Source organism: Typopeltis vanoorti, chromosome 24 (genome assembly GCF_054136105.1).
Source record: "Typopeltis vanoorti isolate ZY-2024b chromosome 24, IOZ_Tvanoo_1.0, whole genome shotgun sequence".
NCBI classification, from domain to species: Eukaryota; Metazoa; Arthropoda; class Arachnida; order Uropygi; family Thelyphonidae; genus Typopeltis; species Typopeltis vanoorti.
The window spans coordinates 75,063,855-75,091,344 of NC_143572.1; the positions used below are offsets into that span (position 1 = coordinate 75,063,855).

Below are 27,490 nucleotides of genomic sequence, written 5' to 3' on the forward strand. Positions count from 1 at the left end.
GAAAGAACACATACTAAGAATGAATAGAAGCAGAATACCTAAACAAATTCTAAATTACCACCCAAAAGGTACTCGATGCAGAGGCCTTAAAAAGATGGAATTGAGTCTGGAACAGGCCACTTGGCCTATAAGTCTGGAAAGGAAGAAGAAAACTTAACTTACTAGAGTTCCATTCACAAGAATTGACCAATGAAGACCTTATGGAGATAGAGAAGTGGCTGATAGAAATGCAAGAACATAAATCAGAAGATCCAGAGCCAAGAAAGTTTATGACAAAAGAATTAGCTGAAGCTTTTTGTCTCGTTGAAGCAGGATTTGCTAAGCTTAAGGAGTAAGATCCTAACATTGAGTGGTTTACAAAGGTTTACCATGCAGTTAGTGAGAACATCAGCTGCTACAAGATCATTTATGATGAAAAAAAGAAAAAGGCTGTGCAAACAACCCTAGGTACCTTTTTCAAGAAACTGACTTCAGTTGTAAACTCCCCTCCTCCAGCAACATAATCAAATCCTGATTCTCCAGCACCTGCTCCATCCTCTCTAACACCAGAATCTGATCTTCATTCAAATCCTAATTCTCCAGCACCCACTCCATTCTCTCTAGTACCATCTATCATCATCATCTTCCAATTAATGTTGGCCTACCTTCTGTTTATGTTCTCTTGGTTTGAATTAAAAGAAAGAGCACAATAGTTCATCATCATTAAATTCCTGACATGTATCCTCAAGGAGTGTACAGGATATGATAGTACTACATGAAAAATTTACATCAACTTATCTACAAATTTTCTCCAAATCAATCTGTTATCTGTCAAGACTCCAACATTGTCAGATCTTCTATCTTCTAAGGCACTTTTTACTGTATCAATCCACCTATATTTTGGTCTTCCTCTGGGTCTTTTTCATGCCAACCTGGCAGAGAACACTTGTTTTGCTAATCTTTTTTCTCCCATTCTGTTTAAGTGACCATACCACCTGAGATTAGCTCTGCTAACACATTCCTGGATGCTAACTAACAGTGTTAAGTTCTTTCCTAATATACTCGTTTTTAATATTATATTGCCATTGATGCCATCCGTTCACACCCTTAATCTTTCTCAGGACTCTCATATCAGCGGTCTCTAGTCTTTGGTCAAGCGTTTTACTTCTAGCCCAGCTCTCAGATCTGTAACTTAAAATTGGTTTGAACAAAGTCTTTTTACAGCTAATTTAGTTTTTTGACTAATTTCTCTCATACTCCATATAAATTTACCAGCTTTGTTGATTCTGTTGTCTATTTTCATATTTAATTTACCATCTTCAATAAAAATCGTGCCTAAGTAGTTGAAATGTTTTACTTGTTCTATAGGTTCTCCATTCACAATGCTGTTGATATTTTCAATGCTTCTGCCTATTTTCATTTGTCTTCTTCTTGCTATCGCTGATCATAGCATATCTATTACAACAGTTATTCAATTTAGTCAGGGAATCTTGCAAACTTGTAGCAGATTTATTTAGAAATATAACATCATTCACATAAAGCGAAGAGCTAACTTTAACATTTCCAATTTTGATATCAGGTTTAATACCACTTTCCTTCACAGTGTGTTCCACATAGATAATGAATAACAGAGGGAATAATGTACATCCTTGTCTGACACCAGATTTAACATTAAACCATCTTCATGTACTTCAATTCTAACTGCTGACTTGCAACTGAAAGACTAAGTATTGCTTGAAATAATGCCCCACTGACACCATATAACTGTAGCGTATTGAATAGCTTCTCTCTTGGCACCTTGTCATATGCCTTTTCCAAATTGACAAAACTCAAATAGAGATCTTTGTTATATTCCCGTGATTTCTCCACTATTTGTCGTAAAATGAAGATCTGATCCTGACAGCTTCTCTTCCACAATCCCTCTCAACTGTTTCTCAAGGTATACTGGCATAAATCTTACCAAGAACACTCATTAGGGAAATACCGCTGTAATTTTCACATTGTTTTATTTCTCTTTTTATATATGGGTACTATTAGAGCTCTACTCCAGTTATCTGTTGAGCACAATAGTTTCTGTAACTTATTAATGCAGAACAGGGGTATTATTATTACAGTATTACACTGTATTATTATTGCCACATTTGATCCATTATAGTATTATTATTATTATCCGTATATGCGCTGTTCATCAGGGATCCAAGTTACATACAAATCAGACCTACAGATGTTCTCTGGAACATGTCTCATTCGTAACTGGGGGACTGCCTATACATACCAACCACCAGCTCTCTATCCTTGAACACAGTTGTTGCACAGTTGCTAATCCAACAGCAATTGCCAACACCCTTGTAGATTTTTGCAGAAACATTACCATTGTCTTCCTATCCCCCCTCCTGAGTTCTTTTCTCAAAAAAAAAAAAAAAAAAAAAAAAAAAGCTCTCCTTAAACAACACTAGAATACAACAGGCTGTTTAATGAAAGCTGCTTTGATTAAATGCTGGCCAACCGCTGTTGGATCAGGCAATATCCATTTTGAGATGATAAAATATCTATCACCATTATCCATGGATCAACTGTTCCACCTTTACAACAGAAATTTTCTGTTAGAGCATATCTCTGGATACCTAGCAAAAGGCAATTAATATTGCCTTTTCTAAGCTAGGGAAGGATCCAAAAATCTCAAATAACTGCCATCCACTTGCTCTGATTAGCTGCTTGTGTATGATTCTGGAAAAAATGATTAACTTTCTTCTATGGTTGCTGAAGATAAACAACTTGTTTTTTTTTTGTTTTTTTTTTTCAAGAACACAATCTGGTTCCAGTAAATGTCTTTCTATCAATGATCATCTAGTTCGGTTAGTGGTATCCATTACAGATGCCTTCCTAAAACACGAGTATTTAGTAGGCTTTCTTTGATATGACATTGCTTGGAGATTTGGAATACTGAAAGACTTCATTTCTTTATGAACCTCATGTAATATTAACAGCATAGAAAGACAGCTGCAGCAATCCATTGACTATCTTTCACAATGAATACAGTTAGGTCTCACTTTATGAATTCCCGCTTCAAGAATTTTTTGGATTGGAATTTTTATTTTAAATTGTGTGTGGCGAATGTTATTAGGGATGTGTACGGAGAATAACTCAGTACTTAATGACATAATGAGCAGTTAGAACGAGCCTCAGTCACTCATGAGCCTTGGCAAAGCAAACGTGTTATTCGTAGTTTTCTTCAATTACACCTTAATAATAAATTTAGTTTAATCCTTTATCCAAGTGTAAGCAAACAAAGTTTGCTTCTGAAGTATCTTCAGGACTTAGGCAAATCGTGGTAAAGGTGGACCAAGCTCTCGTCGCTTGTCTTAGTATCTCCCATAATGCAAAGAACATCTCCTTGTGGACATGTATAATGCTATGCATTAAGGGAAGAGCCACTACTCAGACAGGATTCGACCTTTATTGAGGTCTCGTTAGTGGGATCCAGACCCAGAGGTGGTGATACTAAGGTGGAAGTAATGGAGAGGTCATGTTTACTTATACGAGTTGGCAAAACTGGTATAGGAGAGCTTGGTCCACCTTTACCACGACTTGCCTCAGTCCTAAAGATACTTCGGGCGCAGACTTTGTTTGCTTACACTTGGATAAAGGATTAAACTAAATTTATTGTAGTCTAACCAAGTGGGAAAAAATTTCCAACTTCCTTCAATTACACCTGTTCTTTTTTCTGTAAAAGAGCTGTTAATGCTCTTTCTGTGAAATTTTCTCTTGCCACTTCTACAGTTTGCACCATTTTAAAGGATAAAGAAAAATATTTGAAAGAAGTAAAAAATGCACAATCTACGCAGTCTACATGGTTGCGTAATAAAGAAACAGGTAGTATAATTCCTCGCATAGAAAAAACTGTTAACTGCTTGGATAAGTGACCAAACTCAATGATTAAACATGCCTATTACCTACACAACATTCGTACTGTCATGTTGTACCATCATTTTTTTTTTTTTTTTTTTTTTATATATATATATATATATATTTTGGTGGGGTTTTATTTTATTCAAGCCAATTTTAACTTATTGATCTGAGAGCTGGATCAGAAGTCAAAGACTAGAGACTGCAGACATGAGAGTCCTGAGAAATATTAGGGGCATGAAGAGATGGCATCAATGGGAATATCATATTAAAAACAAGGATATTAGGAAAGAACTTGACATTGTCAGCATTCAGGAATGTGTTTGCAGAGCTAATCTCAGGTGATATGGTCACTTAAACAGAAAGGGAGAGGAAAGATTAGCAAAACAAGTGTTCTCTACCAGGTTGGCAGGAAAAAGACTCAGAGGAAGACCTAGATATAGGTGGATTGATACAGTAAAAAGTGCCTTAGAAGATAGAAATATAAGATCTGATAATGTTGGAGTCTTGACAGGTAACAGACTGATTTGGAGGAAAATTGTAGTTAGGAATAATGTAATTTTTCATATAGTACTATCATATCCTGTACACCCTTTGAGGGTATATATCAGGAATTTGATGATAATGAACGATTCATACTAAAGCATTAGCCATTTTTAAAATGCTGAAAGACCAAAAAGCAGATGACTACAAAGAAACTATTGCTGCAAGTAATGCATGGTTTGACTATGATAAAAAGTGAACCTGTTGGCATAACATTAAAGTACAGGGTGAAGCTAAAAGTGCCAATAGTGAGGCTGAAAAATCTTATCCAGGAAAATTAGAAGAAATAATTAAAGAAGGGAATTACTCGCTGTTGCAGATTTTTAATATCGATGAAATGGGCCTTTTTTTGGAAATGGATGCCTACAAGAACTTAAATCGCAAAAGAAGACTCTTCAATGCCAGGTTTTAAAGCATAAAAAGATCACATCACCCTATTATTAGGAGGAAATGCTAGTTAAAACCCTTTGTTGTGCATCGATCAGAAAATCCAAGAAGCTTAAAAGGAATTAATAAAGATACTCTCCCAGTAATATGGAAGGCAAATAAGACTTGGCTCACAGGTTCCCTGTTCGAAGATTGGCTTATGCATCACTTTGTTCCTGGAGTGAAACTTTATTGTGAGAAGGGAAAAAATGCCATTTAAAATGCTTCTGATAATTGACAATGTACCTTGTCATCCCTCATTAGTAGCTTACATTTGCCCTAATGTAAAAAATAGGCTTTTTACCTCCAAATACAACTTTTCTTTTACCACCAATGGATCAGGGAGTGATTGCAATGTTTAAAGCACATTTTCTCAAAGAGACTTTTGAAATGTTAATAGAAGCAACTGATAAAGATGAAGACTTTTCTGTCAGAGAGTTTTGGAAGAGATTCAACATTTTAGACGCAGTTCGGGTAACGCAGAGCGCCTGGCATAAAGTGTCTGAAAAAACTATGAAAGGAGGATGACATAAACTTTGTCTTCAGTTTAATCATAATTTCAAAGGCTTTGAAGATTCAACAAAGATTGTGAATTCTGAAACTCAAGTGATCTTAGGTATGGCTAACCAGTTGCAAATGGAAGTTTTGGAAGGTGATGTTAATGAGCTGCTTCAATCTCATGCTATGGAACTCTCACCCAATGATCTGCTTGAATTAGAAGAACAAGAGAAAAATGGAGAAGAAAAAGACAAAGAAGATAATGAATATGAAGCTCCAACTCGGTTTTTCACTTTAAAAGGCCTAGAAGAAGCGTTTAAGCTTATCGAAAAAGCTTGAGCAATCTTTAAATCACAAGATCAGATTTTGAATGATTTAGTAAATTTTCCTGCAAAATGAATAATGGTTCTGCTTTCTATTGAGCTATTTTAAATGATAAGAAGTGAAAGTCAATGAAGCACATGACCTCGAGGCCTTCTTTGAAGGGAAAAAAAAGTGCACTAAAGCTTCCTAATATATCTCCTACTACTTTGATGGCTGCAGATTTACCTGGTAATATAAAAATGAGGTTTTTTTTTTTTTTTTTTTTTTTCAAAGAATCTTTTTCATTTAAAATTTTTCTTATGTTATTTTTTAAATATGTAAATCTTTGGCCAGTAAAGTCTTTTCTTATCATTTAATAATCATTTTCCTTCTTACGAACATAACTCTCGTTTATAGCATTATTTCTAAGGCAAATAAACTCCCACTTTACAAATGGTTGCCAGGAACCAATTAATTCTTAAAGACAGGAACTATCTGTACTTGCAAATCGGTTCAGATTTTCACTGCAGAAAATCTGAACCGATTTTCTGGAAATGCGAAAGTTTGTGTGCATTTTTGCTGCAGATGTGTCTTCATCCTGAGAACTCTGACTAGGACAATCATTAATTCTATTTGCACCGGAAACCAAGTTTTTGGAGTTCATATTTGACAGAAAACTCAGTTTCTTCTCTCACATTCATCCATTATGGGCAAGTGTTGTAAAGCAATGAACATTCTACACACCCCTACCTTCCGTCTTTTAGGGTGATGACAGATGTTCATATTCTTTGTTTCATTTGTACATGTAACCATAACCACGATCAAAACTTGGTGATGCATCTCAAGTCTATGGTTGCTGGTATACTGCAGTAGCTAGACCCTATTAACCATCAGGGCAACTGTAGCATTTTGCACATCACCTTTTCCTAGTCTGCATGTCGAGGCAAACAAACCACCTTTGTTGCTTCGACCTCGATAAAATCTCTGCCAGACCACCCAACTAATTTCTCTTCACAATGGGAAAAATCTTTACAAACCTCAGCAGACTGCCATAAAACTCTTTGGTTTTCAGATAAAAGCTCTAGAGATTGTGGTAGACATCTGATGCTACCAAACACACTTTCATAATTACAATTATAAAATGCCGGCATTTAGCTTTTGCTTCAGCAGCTTTTAGAAGCACATAGAACCGAATACACTGATATTGTGCCATCTTTCCAGAGAATATATCTGCACAAATTCTACTAGAATGTAACAACTTTACAGCTGAGTTGTACACAATAGAGCTTGCACTGGAGTACATCAGATTGCATGGCTACCAAAGGTGCATGACATTCAGACTTGCAAAGTTGTGAAATCTTCAGAAATAAAAGATCTAGAGCTACAAAAATATCCAATGCCCTCTCAAATCCAAAACCTTGTCTTTCAGTTATGGAAGCTACACTTGGACGCATGCTTCTGTTGGATTCCCAGCTATGTCAGGATCAGGGAAAATGGAGCTACAGGTACTGCAGCTAGGTTAAACTCATTTCTCAAACATCCACCCTCTGCTTGTACTATACTCAGATTATCAGACAGTCTTCTATTCCAATGGCCGTCATCTTGTAACAGAGAAACTAATAATAAGCTCTACAAACTTAAGCCTTAAATTAAATTGACACTCTAGCCTGCACAACTTTCAAACAAAGGAAGCTGCTCAGCTCTGCGTAGGTCATAGTCATCTTATGCGCTCCTTGCTATTGAGGGTGATGACATACCTATGTGTGAGTTTTGTGACACTTGACTATCATTTCTCATACAGGCAGTCCCCAGGTTACAGGTGACCCACCCAACTTATGCCGTTCCATACTTAAGAACGGGTTTCCCATAAAGATAATTAACAATTAAATTAATAATTCGGGAACTAATTTCTTCCACTCATGTAAATAACCCCGCATGGCGTAAGTGGTTCATTGGCACAGCATCTTTATGCTTGAAGAGCATGATCCTAACATTGAGCGGTTTACAAAGGTTTGCAGTGCAATTAGTGAGAACATCAGCTGCTACAAGGCCATTTATGATGAAAAAAAGAAAAGGGCTGTGCAAACAACCCTAGATGCCTTTTTCAAGAAACCGACTTCAGTGGTAAGCTCCCCTCCTCCAGCAACAAAATCAGATCCTGCTTCTCCAGCACCCACTACACCATCTCCATCATCATCCAATTAATGTTAACCAACTTCTTGTCTCAAAAATGCCCCTTCGAATAAGCTAGACATTGATGCAATCTTTAATATTCTTTTTTGAAATTTCTCTTATCTCCTATCTCAACTTTTTGTATGAGTTTGTTTTTATGTTTTGTTTTTTAAATTAAAAGAAAGAACGCAATAGTTTTTGTAACTTATTATTACAGTACAGGAGTATTGTTATTATGCTGTGTTATTATTGCCACATATGAGCCATTATAGTATTATTATTATTATTATTACTATTATTACCGTATATGTGCTGTTCATCAGGTATCCGAGTTGCATACAAATCCGACATGAAGACGTTCTCAGGAATATATCTCATCCGTAACCCAGGAAATGCCTGTATTTTAATATTGGCTGCCCTTATTTTGCCAACAAGGGCAGTCATTATTTTTGATTATGCCCTTCTCTGTCCTGTGTCCTAGCAGATTTTTTTAGGCTCATCGACTGTCACTGTGGGTTTTAAATTTTTTCAGATTATTAATATTTATCATCTCATATGAGTTATTTACTTACTAGTTTAATATGCTTTTAAAAATCTGTTTTATTCTCATATTTTCATTTGATTTTCTATACTGATTTTATGCTGTTTTACTTATTTATTTTATATTTTTTTCTTGGTTATTTATTAGTTATTTATTCCTTACAAAATGTTTCATTTATGATTGTTGTTATTTTGATTTTTATATATAATTTTTAGACCTATACAGATATATATATATTTATCACTTCTTTATTACATGTGTTCTAGCACAGCATTTCCATAGATGTTCTTGTGTCATTAAACCCAAATATAAACAGTCTTCACTCCAATACACAATATGGCTTTCATAGAGATCTTTTGGCCATTTGGTCCATTTAGAAACTCATATGAAAGATGCATTCCTGAAACAATAACATCTTGTTTTGGGGAAAAAATTTGACTCTTTCAGTGTTGTTTGACATCAAAAAAGCTAATCTTGATCTGAGGGGACGCTTCCTGTTTTTAGTAAAAACTTTCTGTCCAACTGAATCTCAAATCCAAGTGGGAAGAACATTTTTTGGGCTGTATCATCAAGAAGAGGGTGTTCCGCAAGGCTCTGTCTTTAATAAGATGCTCTTTGCTATCAACAGTAATTCAAACTGAACAGCTTCCTCCCAAAGTAGGCAATGCTCTTTATATAATGTCACAGTTTACTGTCACTCCTGCAGTACGAAGTTAATTGAAAGTCTTTATCTACAAGCAGTTGATTGTCTCTTCATGGACCCTTAGTAATGAGTTCAGATTTTCAGCAGGAAAAAACTGTATGCCAAAATTGCATCCTTCACCCAGAACCTAATTTAAGAATGGGATAAAATGTTATTCCCGTAGCACCAGAAGCCAATTTCTTTGGAATTACTTTTGACAGAAAACTTGCATTCCTTGCACATATATATCAACTAAGAGAAAAGTGCAAGAAAAGCATTGAATATCCTTCCCACTCTATCCTCTATAGAATGGAGTGCTGATTGAAGTCCCTTGCTTCACCTTTATCATGCACTTGTACAGTCAAGCTTGATTATCAGTGCAAGGTTTATAATGCTGTAAGGGAAGCACCCTTCATTGGTTGGACCCTATCCATCATCAGTGTGTACAAATAGCTAACTGGTTCTTTTCACACATTTCCCATTCAAAGTCTGCTGAAGCAAATGAACATGCTTTATCATGCTCTTCGATGAAAACAGTTGCCTCTTAACTATGCCCTAAAACTAGTCTCTTCCAGAGCATTCTATGTGGACATTTATATGCATTATGAAGCTCAATATCACATACGTCAGACTGCCACACATCCTTTTGGAATTATTGTTAAAGAGATTATGGAAACCATTAAATGTTGGCATTACCTGCACCGAACATACCAGAATTCCTCCACAGGTTTACATTCAATCCTGAAGCCTCTCACTTTGTCAACCACAGGTCTCATACTCCAACTGTCTCCATTCAATTATTTAATGCACACTGAGTGGTACACTCTGATTTTCTTCCAATGTATTGATAGTTCAATATCTGAGACGTCTGCTAATTGTGTTGCTGTGCTTCCTGATATTACTAGATCCCACTTTTTGTAGTAATTATAAAGCAGAGTTACATGCAGTTCACTGTGTGCATATAAAAGAAAAACACTCATTGAGTTCTTTATAGGCCATTTCATCTTCTGTGTATAATCTGCATTCAATGTTTTGTGCGATTTTACAACTGTTATACAAATTGAATATCCTTAATTTTGATGTTTGTTTTGTTGTGCTGGATTCCCAGCTACATCGGAATTAAAGGAAATGAGAACTGCAGACTTCTGTTAGATCTGTTCATACTTTTTCCACATACTTTGACAGCCAAATATACAGACTTCAGACAGTTTATAAGATCAAATCTAATTACCCAATGACAGTCTTCATGCTAGAAAACACTGTGAAACAAATTCCATGAGATTTAGTGTGAAATTAAGCATTGGCAATCTAGTCTGTGTAGAAACAGAAGAGAAGAAGTTTTTGCATAAGGCACAGGTACATTACACATTCTTATTTACTGAGGGCTGATGACCCATCTGTGTGAAAAATGCAACATCCCTTACTGTTATGACAAACAGTGAGAATGCAGAAAGTGATGTCATGAGAGATGAACGTTTCGCACAGAACAATGTCACTCACTTGTATACTAACTGATGATAGCCTATCATCATTTTACTGGACACTTCCTAACACTACAATTTATGCAGCAGAGGGTGATAAAATCATAGGCACTTGATGATGATGCAGTATGCAAACAACAGACACAGAGATATCCTCTCCACAGATGAGAAGATTTTCACTATTGAAGAGTTGTTTAACTGCAAAAATGAACAAATGTATGTAGCGTATCATCATACTGCACGTGCCGTAGCACCCAGGATTCAGAGAGGTCATTACACATGTTAGTGATGGTTTGGTGGGGGGGGGGGGATATCCAGGTTTCGTTTTTGTGAGAACGGGGTCAAAACCTCTGCCAAAACATATCAAGACACTGTGCTGGAACCTGTTGGTACACCCTGTGAACAACACTTTGTTTCGCGGTAGGCAGTAGTCCTTTTAACAGGACTCAGCCCCTCCATACAAGATAAAAACAACACCACAGTGGTTGGAAGTGAATGTGCCCGACTACACCATGTCATTTGCTGTCTGGAAGTCCTGATCGGAATCTGTTGGACTTCAAATTGTGGTCGGAGCTTGAAAGAGTAGCCTACAAGAAGTAACACTCCAGCAGTTGTGGAGTTTCACTGGATGTTGTACACTCCACCATTGATATGTAGCCTCACAGATTTCAGGCATGTGTGAAAGCAAAAGGGGGACATTTCAAACATTGAGTTCTGCTATATGCACTTTATACATGTGGTTTGCATGTGTTGAAAACTGTAAATGATTTACTGATAGATTAAAGGTTTATGCACTTCAAGTTGGTTCGACTAGGTACACTCAGGTGGATCTTATCAGCCTTGGACAAATTGAATGATTTTTTTAAAGTTTTTACAAAGAGTTAATTTATATAAGCACATTTAATTCTAATTTTGTTTATATAAACCATATTGCAAAAATGAACCATAAATTAGTCATACTTTTTTACTGTGCTGCCATCCATTGATTAATAGTTATAACAATATGATAATCATGACTGGAACTGACATTCACTAGCAGTTAAATTTGTTGCCTTATATCTTGGAAGGATTTCTATATATGCTGTCCATCCTGAAATTAAGTGTGTGTGTGCGTGTGTGTGTTATTTATTTTATTTTTTGTAAATGGGTATGCTGATGGTGCCATAAGTTTCATTACAAATGAATGTCAGAAATAAGTTTGATATGATCCAAGTTTTGTAAAGTGTCTTTTGTTATTTAGGCCAGTGCTGTCCAATATCTATAGGGCTGTGGACTCTAATAGATGTCAGATGATGCTATTATTATAACGGTGTCTCCATGGAGTCGGAAGAATCATTCAGGAGACCCTACATTGACATACTAATCATTAACTATAATAAATTTAGTTTAATCCTTTATCCAAGTATGAGCAAACAAAGTTTGCACCTGAAAATATCTTCACAGATAAGGTAGTATTATATTACTGAGATAAGGTAGTACAACACCAGGCAACTCGTAGCAAAAGGTGGACCGAGCTAATAACACTCCTATCTCAGTATCTCCCATAATGCAAAACACATCTCCCTGCACATATGTATAATGTTATGCATTAAGGGAAGGACCACTACCCAGACCGGTTTCGACCTTTATTGAGGTCTCGTCAGTGGGAGCCATGCCCAGAAATGAAGATACCAAGGAAGAAGCAACGAAGAGGTCATCTTTACCTATAGGAGTTGCCAAAAGGTGTGCCACCTAATTATTAAATTACTCTGGATTTAGAGAAAGATGTTGAAAGTTTATTTTTCACTTTGTTAGACTATAATAAATTTAGTTTAATCCTTTATCCAAGTGTGAGCAAACAAAGTTTGCACCTGAAAATATCTTCAAGACTGAGGTAAGGTAGTACAACACCGGGCAACTCGTAGCAAAGGTGGACCAAGCTAATATCTTGGTCCACCTTTACCTAATACCAAGATATTAGCTTGGTCCACCTTTGCTACAAGTTTCCCAGTGTTGTACTACCTTATCTGTGAAGATATTTTCAGGTGCAAACTTTGTTTGCTCATACTTGGATAAAGGATTAAACTAAATTTATTATACTCTAACTTCTTCTGCTTCTGTAGCTTCTCCCACTTAAGTGGGGTCACTGTTGATGATTAGTCTCCTCCACATCCTCCTGTCTTGGGCTGTCACCACATCCAAATTCTTCATCCTCAAGTCCTCTTCTACCAGCTCCCTCCATCTCTTCTTTGGCCGTCCACGCTTCCTCCTTCCTTGCACATCCATCTGCATGACCCTTCTTCCCACATATTCGTCCTCCCTCCTCATCACATGACCAAACCAAACCATCTCAACCTTGCCTCCTATATCTTCGCTCCTAAGTTCATAACTTTCACTGTTACCCCTCACATAGTCATTTCTCAGACGATCCTTTCTGTTCACACCGCACATCCACCTAAGCATTCTCATCTCTGCTACTTCCATCCTGCTGATGTTATTTTTCCTCAGGGCCACAGTTTCTATAGCATACGTCATAGCTGGCCTCACTACTGTCCTATAGATTTTGCCTTTCAGATTGATCGGCACCCTCTTATCTCATAACACTCCAGCCAGTTCCTCCAGACCGCTAGTATCCTGCATCCCACTTCCTTCTCAGCTCCTCCATCTTCTTCCACTGTTGAACCTAAGTATCTAAAGTCCCTCACCTTCCTGATGACATTTCCTTCCAGCTCCAGATCTGTCTCCTGGCTGCCACCCACTGTGCAACACATATACTCTGTCTTACTTCTGCTCAGTCTCATACCTCTCTCTTCCAGTACTTTTCTCCATCTTTCCAGTTTAGTTCCCACGTTTTCTCTTGAATCTGCACACAGCAAGATGTCATCTGCATACAACATTGTCCAAGGCACATCTTCTCTCACCTCCTCCGTCACCAACTCCATCACAATATTAAAAAGAAATGGACTTAATGCTGACCCTTGATGCAAGCCAACTGTTACTTGAAAACTTTCTGTCTGTCCCAGACAGGTCCGAACACTTGTCTTCACATTTTTGTACATCTCCTGCACCAACCTGACATATTTCTCCAGAACCTTCTTCTCCCTCTAGACTTCTTGCCTTGGCACTCTATCGTATGCTTTCTCCAGATCAATAAAAGCCAGATGTAGCTCCTGTTGTTTCTCTCGAAACTTTTCCATCATCTGTCGTAACCCAAAGATAGCATCTGTTGTTGATCAACCAGGCATGAAGCCAAATTGTTCCTTTGCAATCTCTGCTGATGTTCTGCACCATCCTCTCAGAAGGCTGCCCATCTTCTTTGTGAGTCCTTGCATTTTCCTCATTCAAAAGTCCCTCAAAGTATGTTCTCCATCTGTTTCTTATGTCCACATCCCTCCATAATACTCTTCTTTCAGTGTCTTTGATCTGCCTCACATGTAAGATGTCCTTTGCTGCTTTATTTCTACATTTTGCTAGTTGGTAAATTTTTCTCTGTCCTTCCTTTGTTTAGAATTGATCATACAGATTAATATGCCATGGCCTGCACCTGTGCCACAACTCTCTTGGCTTCTTGCTTTCTCTCTCTGTCCTCTTTCACTCTTGACTCATCCCACTTCTGCTTTGCCTTCCTCTTAGCTGTCACTGCCACTTGTACATTATTATTCCACCACCAACCCTCCTTCTGCTCTAATCTTTCCAGATGTCAAGCACCTCGATTGCACAGCTCAGGATTACTTTTGAATTATATTTCCACCAATCTTGTACACTTTCCAGTCCATCTGAAATCCTCTCTAACACCCCCTCCCTAAAACGATTCCTCACACACTCTCTTCTTTTAAGCAAAACCATTTAATTGGCCAACCAGGCCAGCTGTTAATATAAAGATATCATGCGAACCATCTGTATACCACATTGGTGGAACTGTACCTCAGGAAATTGAAGAAGCCAGAGACTTGGGGGTGTTAGTGGATAGGGAGTTAAAGTTTAAGGGGCGCATAGTAAAAGCGGCTAAAGCAACTCATCAGATCACTTGGTTACTGAAGAATACTTTGACGAGCAGAGACAAGCAGGTTATTGTTCCTCTTTATCAAGCCTTGATAAGATCACATCTTGACTACTGCATGCAGATCTGGGTGCCAGGGTTTCTTGGTGATGAGCAGGTGGAGAGGATTCAGAGGCAAGTGACCAAGATGGTAGCAGGTCTATGGAATGAACCTTGTGAAAACGGGTTGATGATTTGTGGATTACAGAAACTGGTTTATAGGCAGAAAAGGAATATGATTGAGACATAAAAATTACTGAGGGCTTTTTACAAGATTAATGCAGAGGAAATTTTTCAGAACAGGTGAGTGGTGGTAGGAGAACTAGGGGGCCATCCATGGAAACTGAGTGTGTAATTAGCAAGGGTGTTAGACCTAGGTTTTTTGTTTGGAGAGTAGTGAATGAGTGGAATAGGTTGCCAAAGTCTGTTGTGGGTGCTATGACTGTGAATGAGTTTAAAGCAAAGTATCATAGATACTGCACAAATGTTGGTTAGTATTTGTCATGATGTTTAGGGCCTCCCTCGATGAATCTAAGGACTCATTGGAGTTGCCCATAATAATAATTTATTAGAAACTTTTAAGTTCTAAGTAATTATTCAAGAATAGTCATTCATGCTGTTCCTGTGTTTTGACTGTATTTCATGACTTAATATGGCTTGAAATAATATTTAATCCTAACTTTATGTTTGGATATTTTTTAGTTGGGGGGGTGGCTTTAAAGAATTCTGCTCCGGTCTCTGATTGAACAATTATAAATTTATATCCTTGATGTTCATATAATTCCATATGATAAGTTGAGTTTTTGTTTTCAGTGTCATCATTTAGTGGATTACTGAACAGATATATGCTTGGTATGTAGCACATACTTGCATCCTCTGTACTAGGCTGCCTGAAGATCTAGTCGCAGACTGGAGGAACTTTTTCTAAGATTTTCTTTGACCCGTTCCCGAGTTAGTCAATCTCAAGCACTGGCAAGCAGGTTTTTCCTCCCATAAACTCAAGAAAATCAACCATAGAACCCACATTATTTCAGACTAACATATCCTGTTAGAATTAGGTAGCAAGAGATGGTTTGTTTGCCAGTCTCTTCATAAGTGGCTGCCTATAATCAGTGATAGACATGGACCAGATATTTCTGATTGGCTACCAGTGTAGATTGAACTTCCCACTCAGTCTCCAAAAGATAGATAGGATTTAAAGGCCTCACATGTTCCCTATAAGGGAATAAAAGGCATTAGCATATTATTATTATCATCATCATTATTATTATTATTATACATGCTATTTGATTTCATCAGATTGTTTATACCTGTCATTAAAATTCCTGGTTAGAGTGCCAAGCGAAGGAATAAATACTTCAAAATCTATGATTTCACCAAGTATTGTTACATCCTCAAAGAGTTCCTTGTGTTGCAGTATTCGAAGTGAATTAAACTGTTTCTTTCTATTTCTAAATTTAATTTAATAATGGCAACTTTTTTTTTTAGAAAAACCAGCTCTACAATAAAGATTAGATATTTTGGTTTTTCTCTCTCTCTCTCTCTCTCTCTCTCAATGCTGGAGCAATAATAATGCATTCAAATGTTGTATGACATCAGTTAGACTAAACAAAAACAAGATAAGATGAATTTGGCAGTGATGCTCTTCGCATTCTAACAGCTCTCATCCTTTCATCAAGCACATTCACTTCTAATTCGAACTTCTGTTTTTAATGTTTCTGATCATACAAATTTCATTCTGCTCATAGGTATTTTAAAGCATGGAAGTTCATTATCTAAATAAATGAAGGATAAAAATGTGCACAAATTCACGTGGAGAGAAGAGGCAAGGAATAAGAAAAGTCTCATCAACTATGTTATTGTTGATAGTGATGTTTTCTCCCTGGTGCAGGACACCAGAGTGTACAGAGGATTTGAAATTGGAAGCGATCACTATTTAGTCTTGAGCAGGATAAAATTGAATTTCATATTGAAAAGAATAACATGTAAGAAAGTTTTTAAAGAGAATAAAAGTTGAGCAGCTCTCAGATGTGAACTGTAGACTAAAATACACAAAGATTATTGAAGAAAAAAAAAAATGAAAGAGTTTGAGAACAGGAATCAAACCTTGGAGATTCAGTGGCAAGCCTTGAAGAAACCCTGATTGATTCAGCCAGAGAGGTATGTGGTGAGGTTATCTGCAAGGATAGAAAAATCAGAACGCCATGGTGGACATAGGAAGTTAAAGAGGCAGTGAAGGAAAAGAAGAAAGCATATCAAAAGTTCCTGGCAAATAAATCAGCTTTTGCTCTTAGAGAATACAGAGACAAATGTAAGAAAGCTAAACACTGTGTAAAACTAGCTAAACAAAAGTCATGGGAGGACTTTGGCAAGAACATAGAAAATAAATATCAAGAAGGTGGTAAGATATTCTGGAGGTTGTTGAAGAATCTTAAAAATGGAGGAAAGAGTGCTGTAAAAGAAGTTAGAGATGATAATGGTGACATGAAAACAGAAGAAAAAGATATCCCTGAAGTATGGAGTAATTACTTCGAAAAATTGCTAAATGAAATAAGCATTGATAGCTGGTAAAAAACACTCAACGGGCATACAGTCAGGAATACATATCCATACTTGAAGTAGAAAAAGCCATCAAAGGCTTGAAATATGGAAAGGCAGCAGGAATAAATGATATTCGACCAGAAATGCTGAAGTATGGTGGTATAAAAGTCTTACAGTGGCTGCACTGCATAGTTCAGAGAGCCTGTACAGAGGGACAAATTCCCGATGATTGGAGTAGAGCTGTAATAGTACCCATATTTAAAAAGGGAAATAAAACTGAATGTAAGAATTACAGAGGTATTTCCCTACTGAGTGTTCCTGGCAAGATCTATGCAAGTATACCTGAGAAACAGTTGAGAAGAATTGTGGAAGAAAAGCTTGGTGAAGAACAAGCTGGATTCAGGCCAAATAGAGGCTATCAGATCTTCACTTTACGGCAAATAGTTGAGAAAGCATGGGAATATAACAAAGATCTATATTTCAGTTTTATCGATCTGGAAAAGACATGACAAGGTGCCAAGAGAGAAGCTATTCAATACGCTACAGTTATATGGTGTCAATGGGGCATTACATCAAGCAGTCTTTATTTGAGTTGTGAGTCAGCAGTTAGAATTGAAGGAAGTACAGGAAGATGGTTTAATGTTAAATCTGGTGTGATACAAGGATATACATTATCCCCTCTGTTATTCATTATCTGTATGGATCACATTTTGAAGGAAAGTGGTATTAAACATAATATCAGAATTGGAGATGTTAATGTCATCTCCAATTCTTTATGCGGATGATCTTATGCTTCTAAATAAATCCGCTACAAGTTTGCAAGATTCCCTGACTAAATTGAATAACTGTTGTAATAGATATGGTATGAAGGTCAGCATTAAAAAGACAGACAATGAAAATAGGTAGAATTGTTGAAAATGTCAACTGTGTTGTGAACGGGGAACCTGTGGAACAAGTAAAACATTTCAACTACTTAGGCACGATTTTTAGTGAAGATGGTAAATTAAATATGGAAATAGACAACAGAATCATCAAAGCTGGTATGGTAGGCAGTCAATTGAATAAATTCATATGGAATAAGAGAGAAATTAGTCGGAACACTAAATTAGCTGTGTGCAAGAGTGTTCAAACCAGTTTTAACCTATGGATCTGAGAGCTGGGTCAGAAATAAAACACTTGACCAAAGACTAGAGACCGCAGATATGAGAATCCTGAGAAAGATTAGAGGCGTTAACAGATGGCATCAATGGCAATATCATATTAAAAACGGGGATATTAGGATAGAACTTGACATTGTCAGCATCCAGGAATGCGTTATCAGAGCTAATCTCAGGTGGTATGGTCACTTAAATAGAATGGGCAAGGAAAGATTAGCAAAACAAGTGTTCTCTGCCAGGTTGGCAGGAAAACGACCCAGAGGAAGACCAAGATATAGGTGGATTGATACTCCACAAAGTGCCTTAGACGATAAAAATATAAGATCTGATAATGTTAGTGTCTTGACAAGTAACAGACTGATTTGGAGGCAAATTATAGATAGGAAGTTAGTAATGATGTAAATTTTTCATGTAGTACTATGATATCCTGTACACCCCTTGAGGGTACGTGTCAGGAATTTGATGATGATTCAATGCAAATAACTAAAAATTTAAGATTCATCAACATTATTGTTTAGTTTTTTTTTAGTTTTTTTTTTTTTTTAATTTTTTAGCCTATTTTTAATTGTCTCTTCATCTCACACAGATTTTAAGTCTCAATTTTATTGCAGCTGGTTAGCCATTGGACATTAGTTGAAGGCATCAAACGGCAAATGGAAGCGTTTAGAGAAGGGTTTGAATCTGTGTTCCCACTTACACAACTTCAAATATTTTTTCCTGATGAGGTACGAATTGCTATAATACTGTTTTTTATGCAAAATACTAAAATCTTACTTCTAGATAGAAATATAATAATTGAAAAGTTAATACTAACTGTTACCTGCTTTGGTTTAATGGTTTGATAATGTATAATATACTGTGTTTAATAAGTCACTGAACAGATTTATCTAATGTAAGTGAAACAGTTCTTAATTCTTTTTTTTTTTTTTATAATAAGTTTAGTTTAATCCTTTATCCAAGTGTAAGCAAACAAAGTTTGCGCCTGAAAATATCTTCAGGACTGAAGTAAGGTGGTACATCCCTTGGCAACTTGGAGCAAAGGCGGACCAAGCTCTCATCACTCCTTGTCTTAGAATCTCCCATATTGCAATGCACATCTCCTTGCATACATGTATACTACTATGCATTAAGGGAGGGGCCACTACCCAGACCAGTTTCAACCTTTATTGAGGTCTCGTCAGTGGGAGAACCACCTTTGGGTCTGAATCCCACTGACGAGACCCCGTAAAGGTCGAAACTGGTCTGAGTAGTGGCCCTTCCCTTAATGCATAGCAGTATACATCTACGCAAGGAGCTGTGCTTTGCATTATGGGAGATACTGAGACAAGGAGTAATGAGAGATTGGTCCACCTTTGCTCCAGGTTGCCAAGGGATGTACCACCTTACCTCAGTCCTGAAGATATTTTCAGGCGCAAACTTTGTTTGCTTACACTTGGATAAAGGATTAAACTTCTAATACTTTTTTTTTTAGAAATAAATAAAATCTAAAATTGTTGTGAATAGTCATAAATAGTGGAATATACTGTTATTAGGCTATGGAAGTATAATTATAACATTGTTTTAATCTCCCTACTAGCCAGGACGTGTACACTGGTTTCAAAAGCTAAAGATGAACATATTTTTACCTCTATATGAAAAAATTGCATGACTACAGCAAAATATGGACGTAAATTTATTGTCAGCATACTATTAAATTACACTTTGAAGCCAGATGAAGTGACTAGAATTGGAGAAAAAACTAAAACGAATCATCTGTAAAGAGTACATTAGCCCATTGATGTCTTGTCCAATTTTTATTGATACAAGACCACTGAAAATGTGTTCTATGATGAGCTGTGGAGAAAATGACACAGACAGATCTTCAGGCATATAGGCTTACTTGTCACAGATGTCTTGTCACAACTTCTTGAGATATCTATATACCTGTGCTTGAATGGAGCCAACTTGCAAGCTGGTGTGTCAATTATGTTTTGCTGTTATAATAACCAAAAATCTGTCTTCATGCTCTGTGGTAGAGTGAGGGCAACCTGTTAGAAAATGTCTGGAATGCATTCCATTGGTTTGAAACACTGTTCAGAGCCTGAATACAATGCTGTATGAGATGCCAAACTTTCTGACAATATCAGTAATTCTAAAGCTTTCCGATAAGTCTTCCCCCACATGAAATCATCTAGATGATATCTTTTAGATATTTCAGGACATTCAAAGTTGCAACTTTTTTCCTTCATGAAAAGAGCTTCCTTCAAACACAATTCGCTTAGTTCAGCCTTTCACCTTTATCCTGTGCTTCTACATGACCTTTTTGTGCATGATTCAAAGATTAGAATGTGTACCCACTTTCTACTTGAAACCGTCAGTTATACAAATTGCTATAAGCTGATTCATTTGAATTTGCTGTTGTATCTTCAGAACTAGTGTTCGTCCTTAGTTTTTGGACACCAATGTATGTGCATCCAACAAAACCTGCACACATTAAGCATATTATCTGTTGAAAGAAAATGGATGAGAAGTGCTTGGAAGCTGTCATCTCCATTATTTCACTCTGAGGAGAACATTTAACCAGAATAACTCATGTTCATAGCTGCATCTCAGTTATCTATAACAAGAAACGCAGTTCCTTGCTATGCTGGATAACTGGAATACAATTTTTTTTTTCTGCTTCTTTTATTGGATTATCTTGATGGACCTGTGATTTCAGTCAGGATTTCTCTATGACTGCAGGTCGTAAAGAGTCCAGCTATTCCCCATCTTGAGCCTTTCTTCTCCACATTTTCTTCCAACTTTCTTGATCATTGGGTCTTCCCACATTCACGCCAGTCTTCAAACTTTCCTTTAGGTATCTCTCAGATAGAAATTTGTTACTCTGACTGTCCATTTGTTGTCTCTCATTCTGATGAGATGTCCTACCCATCTACTTTTGCTGTTGTAGATTGCTTTTATTACATATTTGAGTCAAGACTTCTTCCTGATTTCTTTGTCTTATGTGGTCTATTTCATTTATATTGCACATATTTCTTTCTATTGTACATTGAGCCGTTATTTAGCTTTGTTCTTTTAAAGTTGTGTTCCATGTTTCACTGCCACTCTTATTTCTATATCTATGTTTTGGTTGGTAATTGTTTATCTTATTTCATTGAACGCCATCCAAGCAGCTCATTTTCTCTTTGCTGTTCCATTTGATATGTCGTTATTCATTGTTATGGACTGTCCGAGGTAGATGTAATCTTCAACTTTTCCAATAGTGTGTGATTCTAGAGTGATTGTATAATCTTTACAGTATTCGTTTTTCATCCATCTTGTTTTTCTTCTCCTTGTTCTGTTAAAACTTAGAATACTGTGTTATGTTCAACAGTGTCAAATGCCTTTTTTAAATCTATAAAAAGAAAAAGTAGCAGCTGGTATTCTCTGCATCTTTCTGTTAGTTGAGTAATAGTTTGAATGCGGTCTATTGTGAAAAGGCCTTTTTTGAAACCAGCCTGTTCTTTGCAGTTATTTTTGTTGATGGAGGTTTGTATTCTGTTTAGGATGACTCTGGCGAATATTTTATATGTTTGTGATAATAGATAGATGAGGCTGTAATTACTGATGTCTTCTTTATTACCTTTTTTTATGCAGAATTATAGTCTTTGATATTTTCCATTCACCAGGTGCTTTCCTTAATTTTATATATATCGAGTAAATCTTTCTGCTAGAGCTTTGAAGAGTACTTATCCACCCATTTTTAATTCATCAGATTTCAATTCCTGCTGATCAGTCTGTTTTCATATGGTGGATAGCCATTTTTACTTCTTCAGGTAGGACAGATGGTATTTCCAAATCTTGGGGGGGGGGGGAGCTCAACTTTAATATATATTTCCAATATTTCGACAATGTCACGTTGCCATCTTCAAAGGAACTTAAAATAAAGACACGTGCACGCAAACACTACACACAGTAGATGAGGACGAAGCAGGAAGTTATTGTTTCTCCTAAAAGTCCTGATGGGCTATGTAGTTATTCTTGGCTGTTGGGCTGAAGGTCTCCTAATGTACGTCTCCCAAATTTGGGGCAGTCTCATGCAACCAAATTTGTTGAGGTTTGGCATTTTCTTAGAGCTGAGGTTGATTCCATGAATAGTCTTTCAAATTTGAACTTGCTATGGTGTATCCTTTGAAGATGGCAACGTGACGTTGCCGAAATATTGGAAATATATATTAAAGTTTAATTTAATTTATATTCTAGTGTACGTTGTGAATTCCTTTTATCCAGTAATCATGTCTCTAGTAATCATCCAGGCGTACGTATATTAATTTTTTATTAGAGCTTTTGATTAAGATTTCACTGGCCTCACAGATGTTGAACTGTGGTTCTTATCACAAATTAGGAAGAAACCAATATAGAGATGACTGGAATTCAGTGGCATAAAAAAGCTCAAGATAGAATTGAATGGAGAACATTGAGGGAGTCCTTTGTCCAGCAGTGGGCAGAAAACGGCTGATGATGATATTACACTGAAGTGCCATTGAATTAGGGAGTGACCTAGTAAAATATTGGACCCCCCCTCACCCTGATAATGGCCACCACATGATATGGCAAGTATTCCACATGCTTGCAAAAATATTTCAGAGGTATGCTGACCCATGCATCCTCCAGAGCTGTCCACAATTGCTCAAGTTTGGTAGTGATGGGACATGCAACACCAAACACTTTGCTCGATGGTATCTCAAGATTTTCGACAGGATTTAAATCAGGGGCGTCTAGGTGGCCACTTCATTATTTCAAAGTCAACAGAATGCTTCTGGAACCAAGCAGTAGCATGTCTGGGCCTTGCTGATAGATGACATCTCCATTGGGATGCATGATGGGCATAAATGGGTGTAAATGGTTAGCCATTAGTTCCTTATTGTACTGGGATGAATTGAGAGTTGTTGATACACATATCAAAGATGTCCAGCTGAAGACACCACACACCATCACTAAACTACCACCAGCTTATACAGTTCTGGCTTGATATGCAGAATCCGTGACTTCATGAGATTGCCACATGTCCTCAGTCTCCAATCAGCAATATTAAGTTTAAATTGTGATTCATCACTCCAAGCTACACATCACCAATTTTCAATCATCCAGTTTCAATGTTCTTTAGTCCCGTGTTGTGCCATTAGAAGTGGGACTTTCATAAGTCGTAACTGGTAATTAGTTTACGGAATTAACAACGCATATAAAGTATATTAATTAAAGGTAACTTTAATGAATAACTTCTATATTTCGGCAATGTCACATTGCCATCTTCGGGAGCATAAAGATATGGTATGTGCACTCAGGAACTAACACAAAGCAAATGAGGAAGAAAGCAAGAAACTAATATTGTTCCTAAAGTCCTAATGGTGCCCTCTTGCGAGCTAATTTGGTAGTCTTGGCAGTTGGGCTGAAGTTCTCATAATGAAAATCTCCCAAATTTGGGGCAGTTTCATGCACCCAAATTTGTTGGTTAGGAACGTTTTTTAGAGCTGCTGAAGATTCTTTGAATAATCTTTCGTATTTAAACTTGCTGCGATGGATTATTTTTGTTTTCTTCCAACGAATTTTATGGTGGGTATCGAAGGCATGGTCTGCCAGCCCAGAGCGGCTCTACTGGTGAAACCGGATGTAGTCTTGGTGTTCTGAAATCCTGATATTTGTTGTTCTGCCTGTTTGGCCAAAGTAGGACAATTTTCAGCTGCAAGGGACCTGGTATACACCAGGTAGGTCTAGGGAAAGTGGTTGGTCTTTGGTAGAGCGGATAAGGGATGCCAACTTTTTATATGGTCTGTAACAGGAAGTAAGGTCATATTTTTTGAGGATATTGGTTATTTTTTCAGAGGTGCTCTGGATGTAGGGGATGGTGATAGACTTGGTGTAATCTTTATTGTGGAGGGGGGGAGGGGGGTTGTGGTTTACAGGTTTTAGTATTTTTTGGATTTTTTTGGGGTTATAGCCATTGGCTAAGAAAGTGTTGAGGATGTGGTTTAGTTCAATAGTTAGGGCCTTGTCTTCTGAGCAGATTAATTTTGCCCTGTTATATAGTGTTTTTATCACCCCATATTGTTGTGAGGGGTGGGTGGGTTTTCTGTAAACGGAGAAAACCAAAGATCCATCAAGCTGGCGGGTGATTAAAGTGTCTAGGAAGGGGAGGGTGTTGTTTTCCTCTTTTTCTAAGGTGAACTGGACTCTGGGATGTTGGTTGTTTAAGTGTGTTAGGAAGGAGTGGAGTGTGTCTGAGCCATGTGGCCAAAAGTTTGGCTGTTATTTCATAGGTCGGCGGCTTTTGAAGCCGAGACAGTGCTTGCACTTTCCGACTAGAATCCTTGGTCAAATGGGAAGTGATTTTAGATAAATTCTGGCCCCTATTGGTTCATAGATGCAAGTGAGATGGCATAACCCACAATCATTCAAGGCTGGTTGCCCTTTGCAGTTTGTCTGGGTGCGTTTTTTTTTTTTTTTTTGCTTGGATTTTCATATTCCCAGAACACTTTTGAAACTGGCATATGAGAAAATCCAAGTTCATTGACAATTTCAGAGATCGAGTGACCCATCCTTCGGAAACCCACGATTCAGTTGTCTATTTCCAGATTTGACATGCTGTCTTTAATAAAAACTGTGCCAAAGTAGCTGAACTATTTCACTTTTCCTATAGGCTCTCAATTCAGAAAGCAGCTGAAGATTTTTATGTTCCTGCCTATTTTCATAATTTTAGTCTTTTTATTGCTGATTTGCATGCTAAATTTGTTACAGCTGTTATTCAGTTTAGTTAAAGAATCCTGGAGACTTTCACTGGATGTGTTTAGAAGTATTATCATTTGCGTTAAGCAAAGAGCTAAGTTTGATATCTCAGATTCTAATATCATGTTTAATGCCACTTTCCTGATTTTACATCAAACCATCTTCGTGTATTTCCTTCAATTCTGACTGCTGAATTACAACTTAAATATAGACCATGTTTTGTGCTGTATAACGTTCCATTTGTCCCACATAAGTGCAGTGTCTTGAAAACGTTTTCTCAGGCAACCTTGTTGTATTCCTGTGGAGGTTTCTGTGGTTAAGAAGTTCAATATAGTTATTCCTGTTTTTTGACCACATATTTATTAAAGAAAACTGTTTTTAAAACTAAGCAAGTACTAAAAAACAACACCCGACAAGTTTCGTTAGTCATCAGACTAACATCTTCAAGGATAAAGAGAACTAAAAGTTTAAAGCACAAACTACTAGAAATTACGAAAATTAGTTCATTTGTTGGTATCGTGAGCATCTAAACAGTTCATTAAAAAACCGAATAACAGATCTATAACTGTTAATGCGTGTTAGCTGAACATAAATCGGATTGGCATTTCACACAACCTCTACCGGTCATCATGTACTCTGGGATAGAACAAACATTTCCTATATAGATAAGAATTGTTTCACAAGAAAATTCAAAGAGGAAGCATATATGATTAAAATTCCTATACAATCCAACAAAAACCAAGGTTTGATTTTAAATCAAGTTTGGCCATCGTGTATTAAAAATTTACCAATTTCAGACCTCGGACAGAGTGAGCATGAACCACAGAATGCGACAACAAATAGCATTGTCTCCAGCTGACATGCATTAACGGTTGTATAGATCTGCTATTCGGTTTTTTAATGAACTGTTTAGATGTTCGCAAACCAACAAATGAACTAATTTTCGTAATTTCTAGTAGTTTGTGCTTTAAACTTTTAGTTCTCTTTACCCCCCTGAAGATGTTAGTCTGACAACTAACGAAACTTGTCGGGTGTTGTTTTTGAGTACTTGTTTAGTTTTAAAAACAGTTTTCTTTAATAAACATGTAATCACAAAACTGGAATTACTATATTGAATCTTGTTGTATGCCTTTTCTAGATATACGAAACTTAATTACACATTCTTGTCATATAAGTGAAAATCTGCTCCTGACAACCTTTGACTTGAATCCAGCTTGTACTCCTAGTTTCTCTTCTGCAATATTTTCAGTCTCTTTTCAAGTATTCTTGCAAAACTGTTACCTAGAACACTTAGTAGATAAATTTCTCTAATTCTTGCCTTCAGCTTTATTCCCTTTTTTTTTTTTTATAGACGGGAAATATGAGAGCTCTCCTATTATCTGGAATTTGACCTTCTGACAATGCCCTCTGAATTTTGCAGTATAACAACAACAAAACTTTTATACCTCCATATTTTAATACTTATTATTATTTATACGGATACTCCATGGAGTCAAAAGACTCATCCCAAGAGACCCACACTATCCATTAACACAATGCCAATCTTACATCTCCTTAAACTTATTCACTGTTAGAGCACCCATTCTGCTCATTCATCACTCTCTAAGTAAAGAATCTACTCTGCAAACCCTCACTAACCACACTCTTGACAACTTCCAAGTGTAACCCCTTGTTTTTCTCCTACTCCCCATGTATTGAAACATTTCAATACATGGGGATTAGGGGGAGATATCATTTTGCAAGATATCTATCAACTATTTCCTTCTCAGTTTTGCATCATCTGCAAAAAAACTGAATATACCCCATTGAATCTTCTGCTATATTATTGATGTACAAATTAAAGAGTAGCAGTCCTGGTACAGAGACCTGAAGCACTCCACTAGTTGTCCTCATTCGCCTTGATTCCAATCCACCGTTCATCATCCACTGGTCTATATCAGCAACCTTCCTATCCATGCCACCAACCTCATATCAATTCTGATTTGCTCCAACTCATGTAATAATTTTCCATGTCATATTCTATCAAATGCCTTTGCAAAATCCAGTAATATCATAGTGTAGCTATTTCCTTCATCCAGTTCTGCTGTCATCTTATTATAAAATGTGTATGAATTACTTAGGCAGGATCTTACTTCTACAATGCCCTGCTGCCTGCTATAGAATATCATATTCCTTTCCAACCATTCCTGAATTTTACTTCTAAAAAGTTTTTCCAATACTTTAACCACCACTTCTGAGAAGATACTGATTCGTCTATTATTTTCACTTCCATGGAACTTTGCCAGAGCTGAGAATTGGATTAAACAATTTTGTCCAAGGTACTGCCAGTTCACTTGCACATTCTCATAGCTCATGAGCTGCCATACCATCCAGTTTATTGCTGTATTCACATTGATATATTTCAATATACTGAGCATCTAGCTTAAATTCTCACAGATCTCTGTCACCTTAGCAACTGCAAATGCCTCTACAAAGTCACCATGTAGATGGTATACCCTTGCA

The 27,490-nt window shown here is 36.9% G+C and overlaps 1 protein-coding gene across 8 annotated transcripts in view; it reads left to right on the forward strand.

Annotated features, from left to right (window-relative positions):
* The window catches only part of ctrip (E3 ubiquitin-protein ligase ctrip), an 817,513-nt gene that overhangs the window by 770,420 nt on the left and 19,603 nt on the right, over positions 1-27,490 (forward strand). For all 8 annotated transcript variants that reach the window (XM_090413730.1, XM_090413731.1, XM_090413729.1 and 5 more), the window contains one exon: positions 18,859-18,972. In XM_090413730.1, the coding sequence (XP_090269856.1) occupies positions 18,859-18,972 (114 nt within the window). The remainder of the gene's footprint in view (positions 1-18,858; positions 18,973-27,490) is intronic.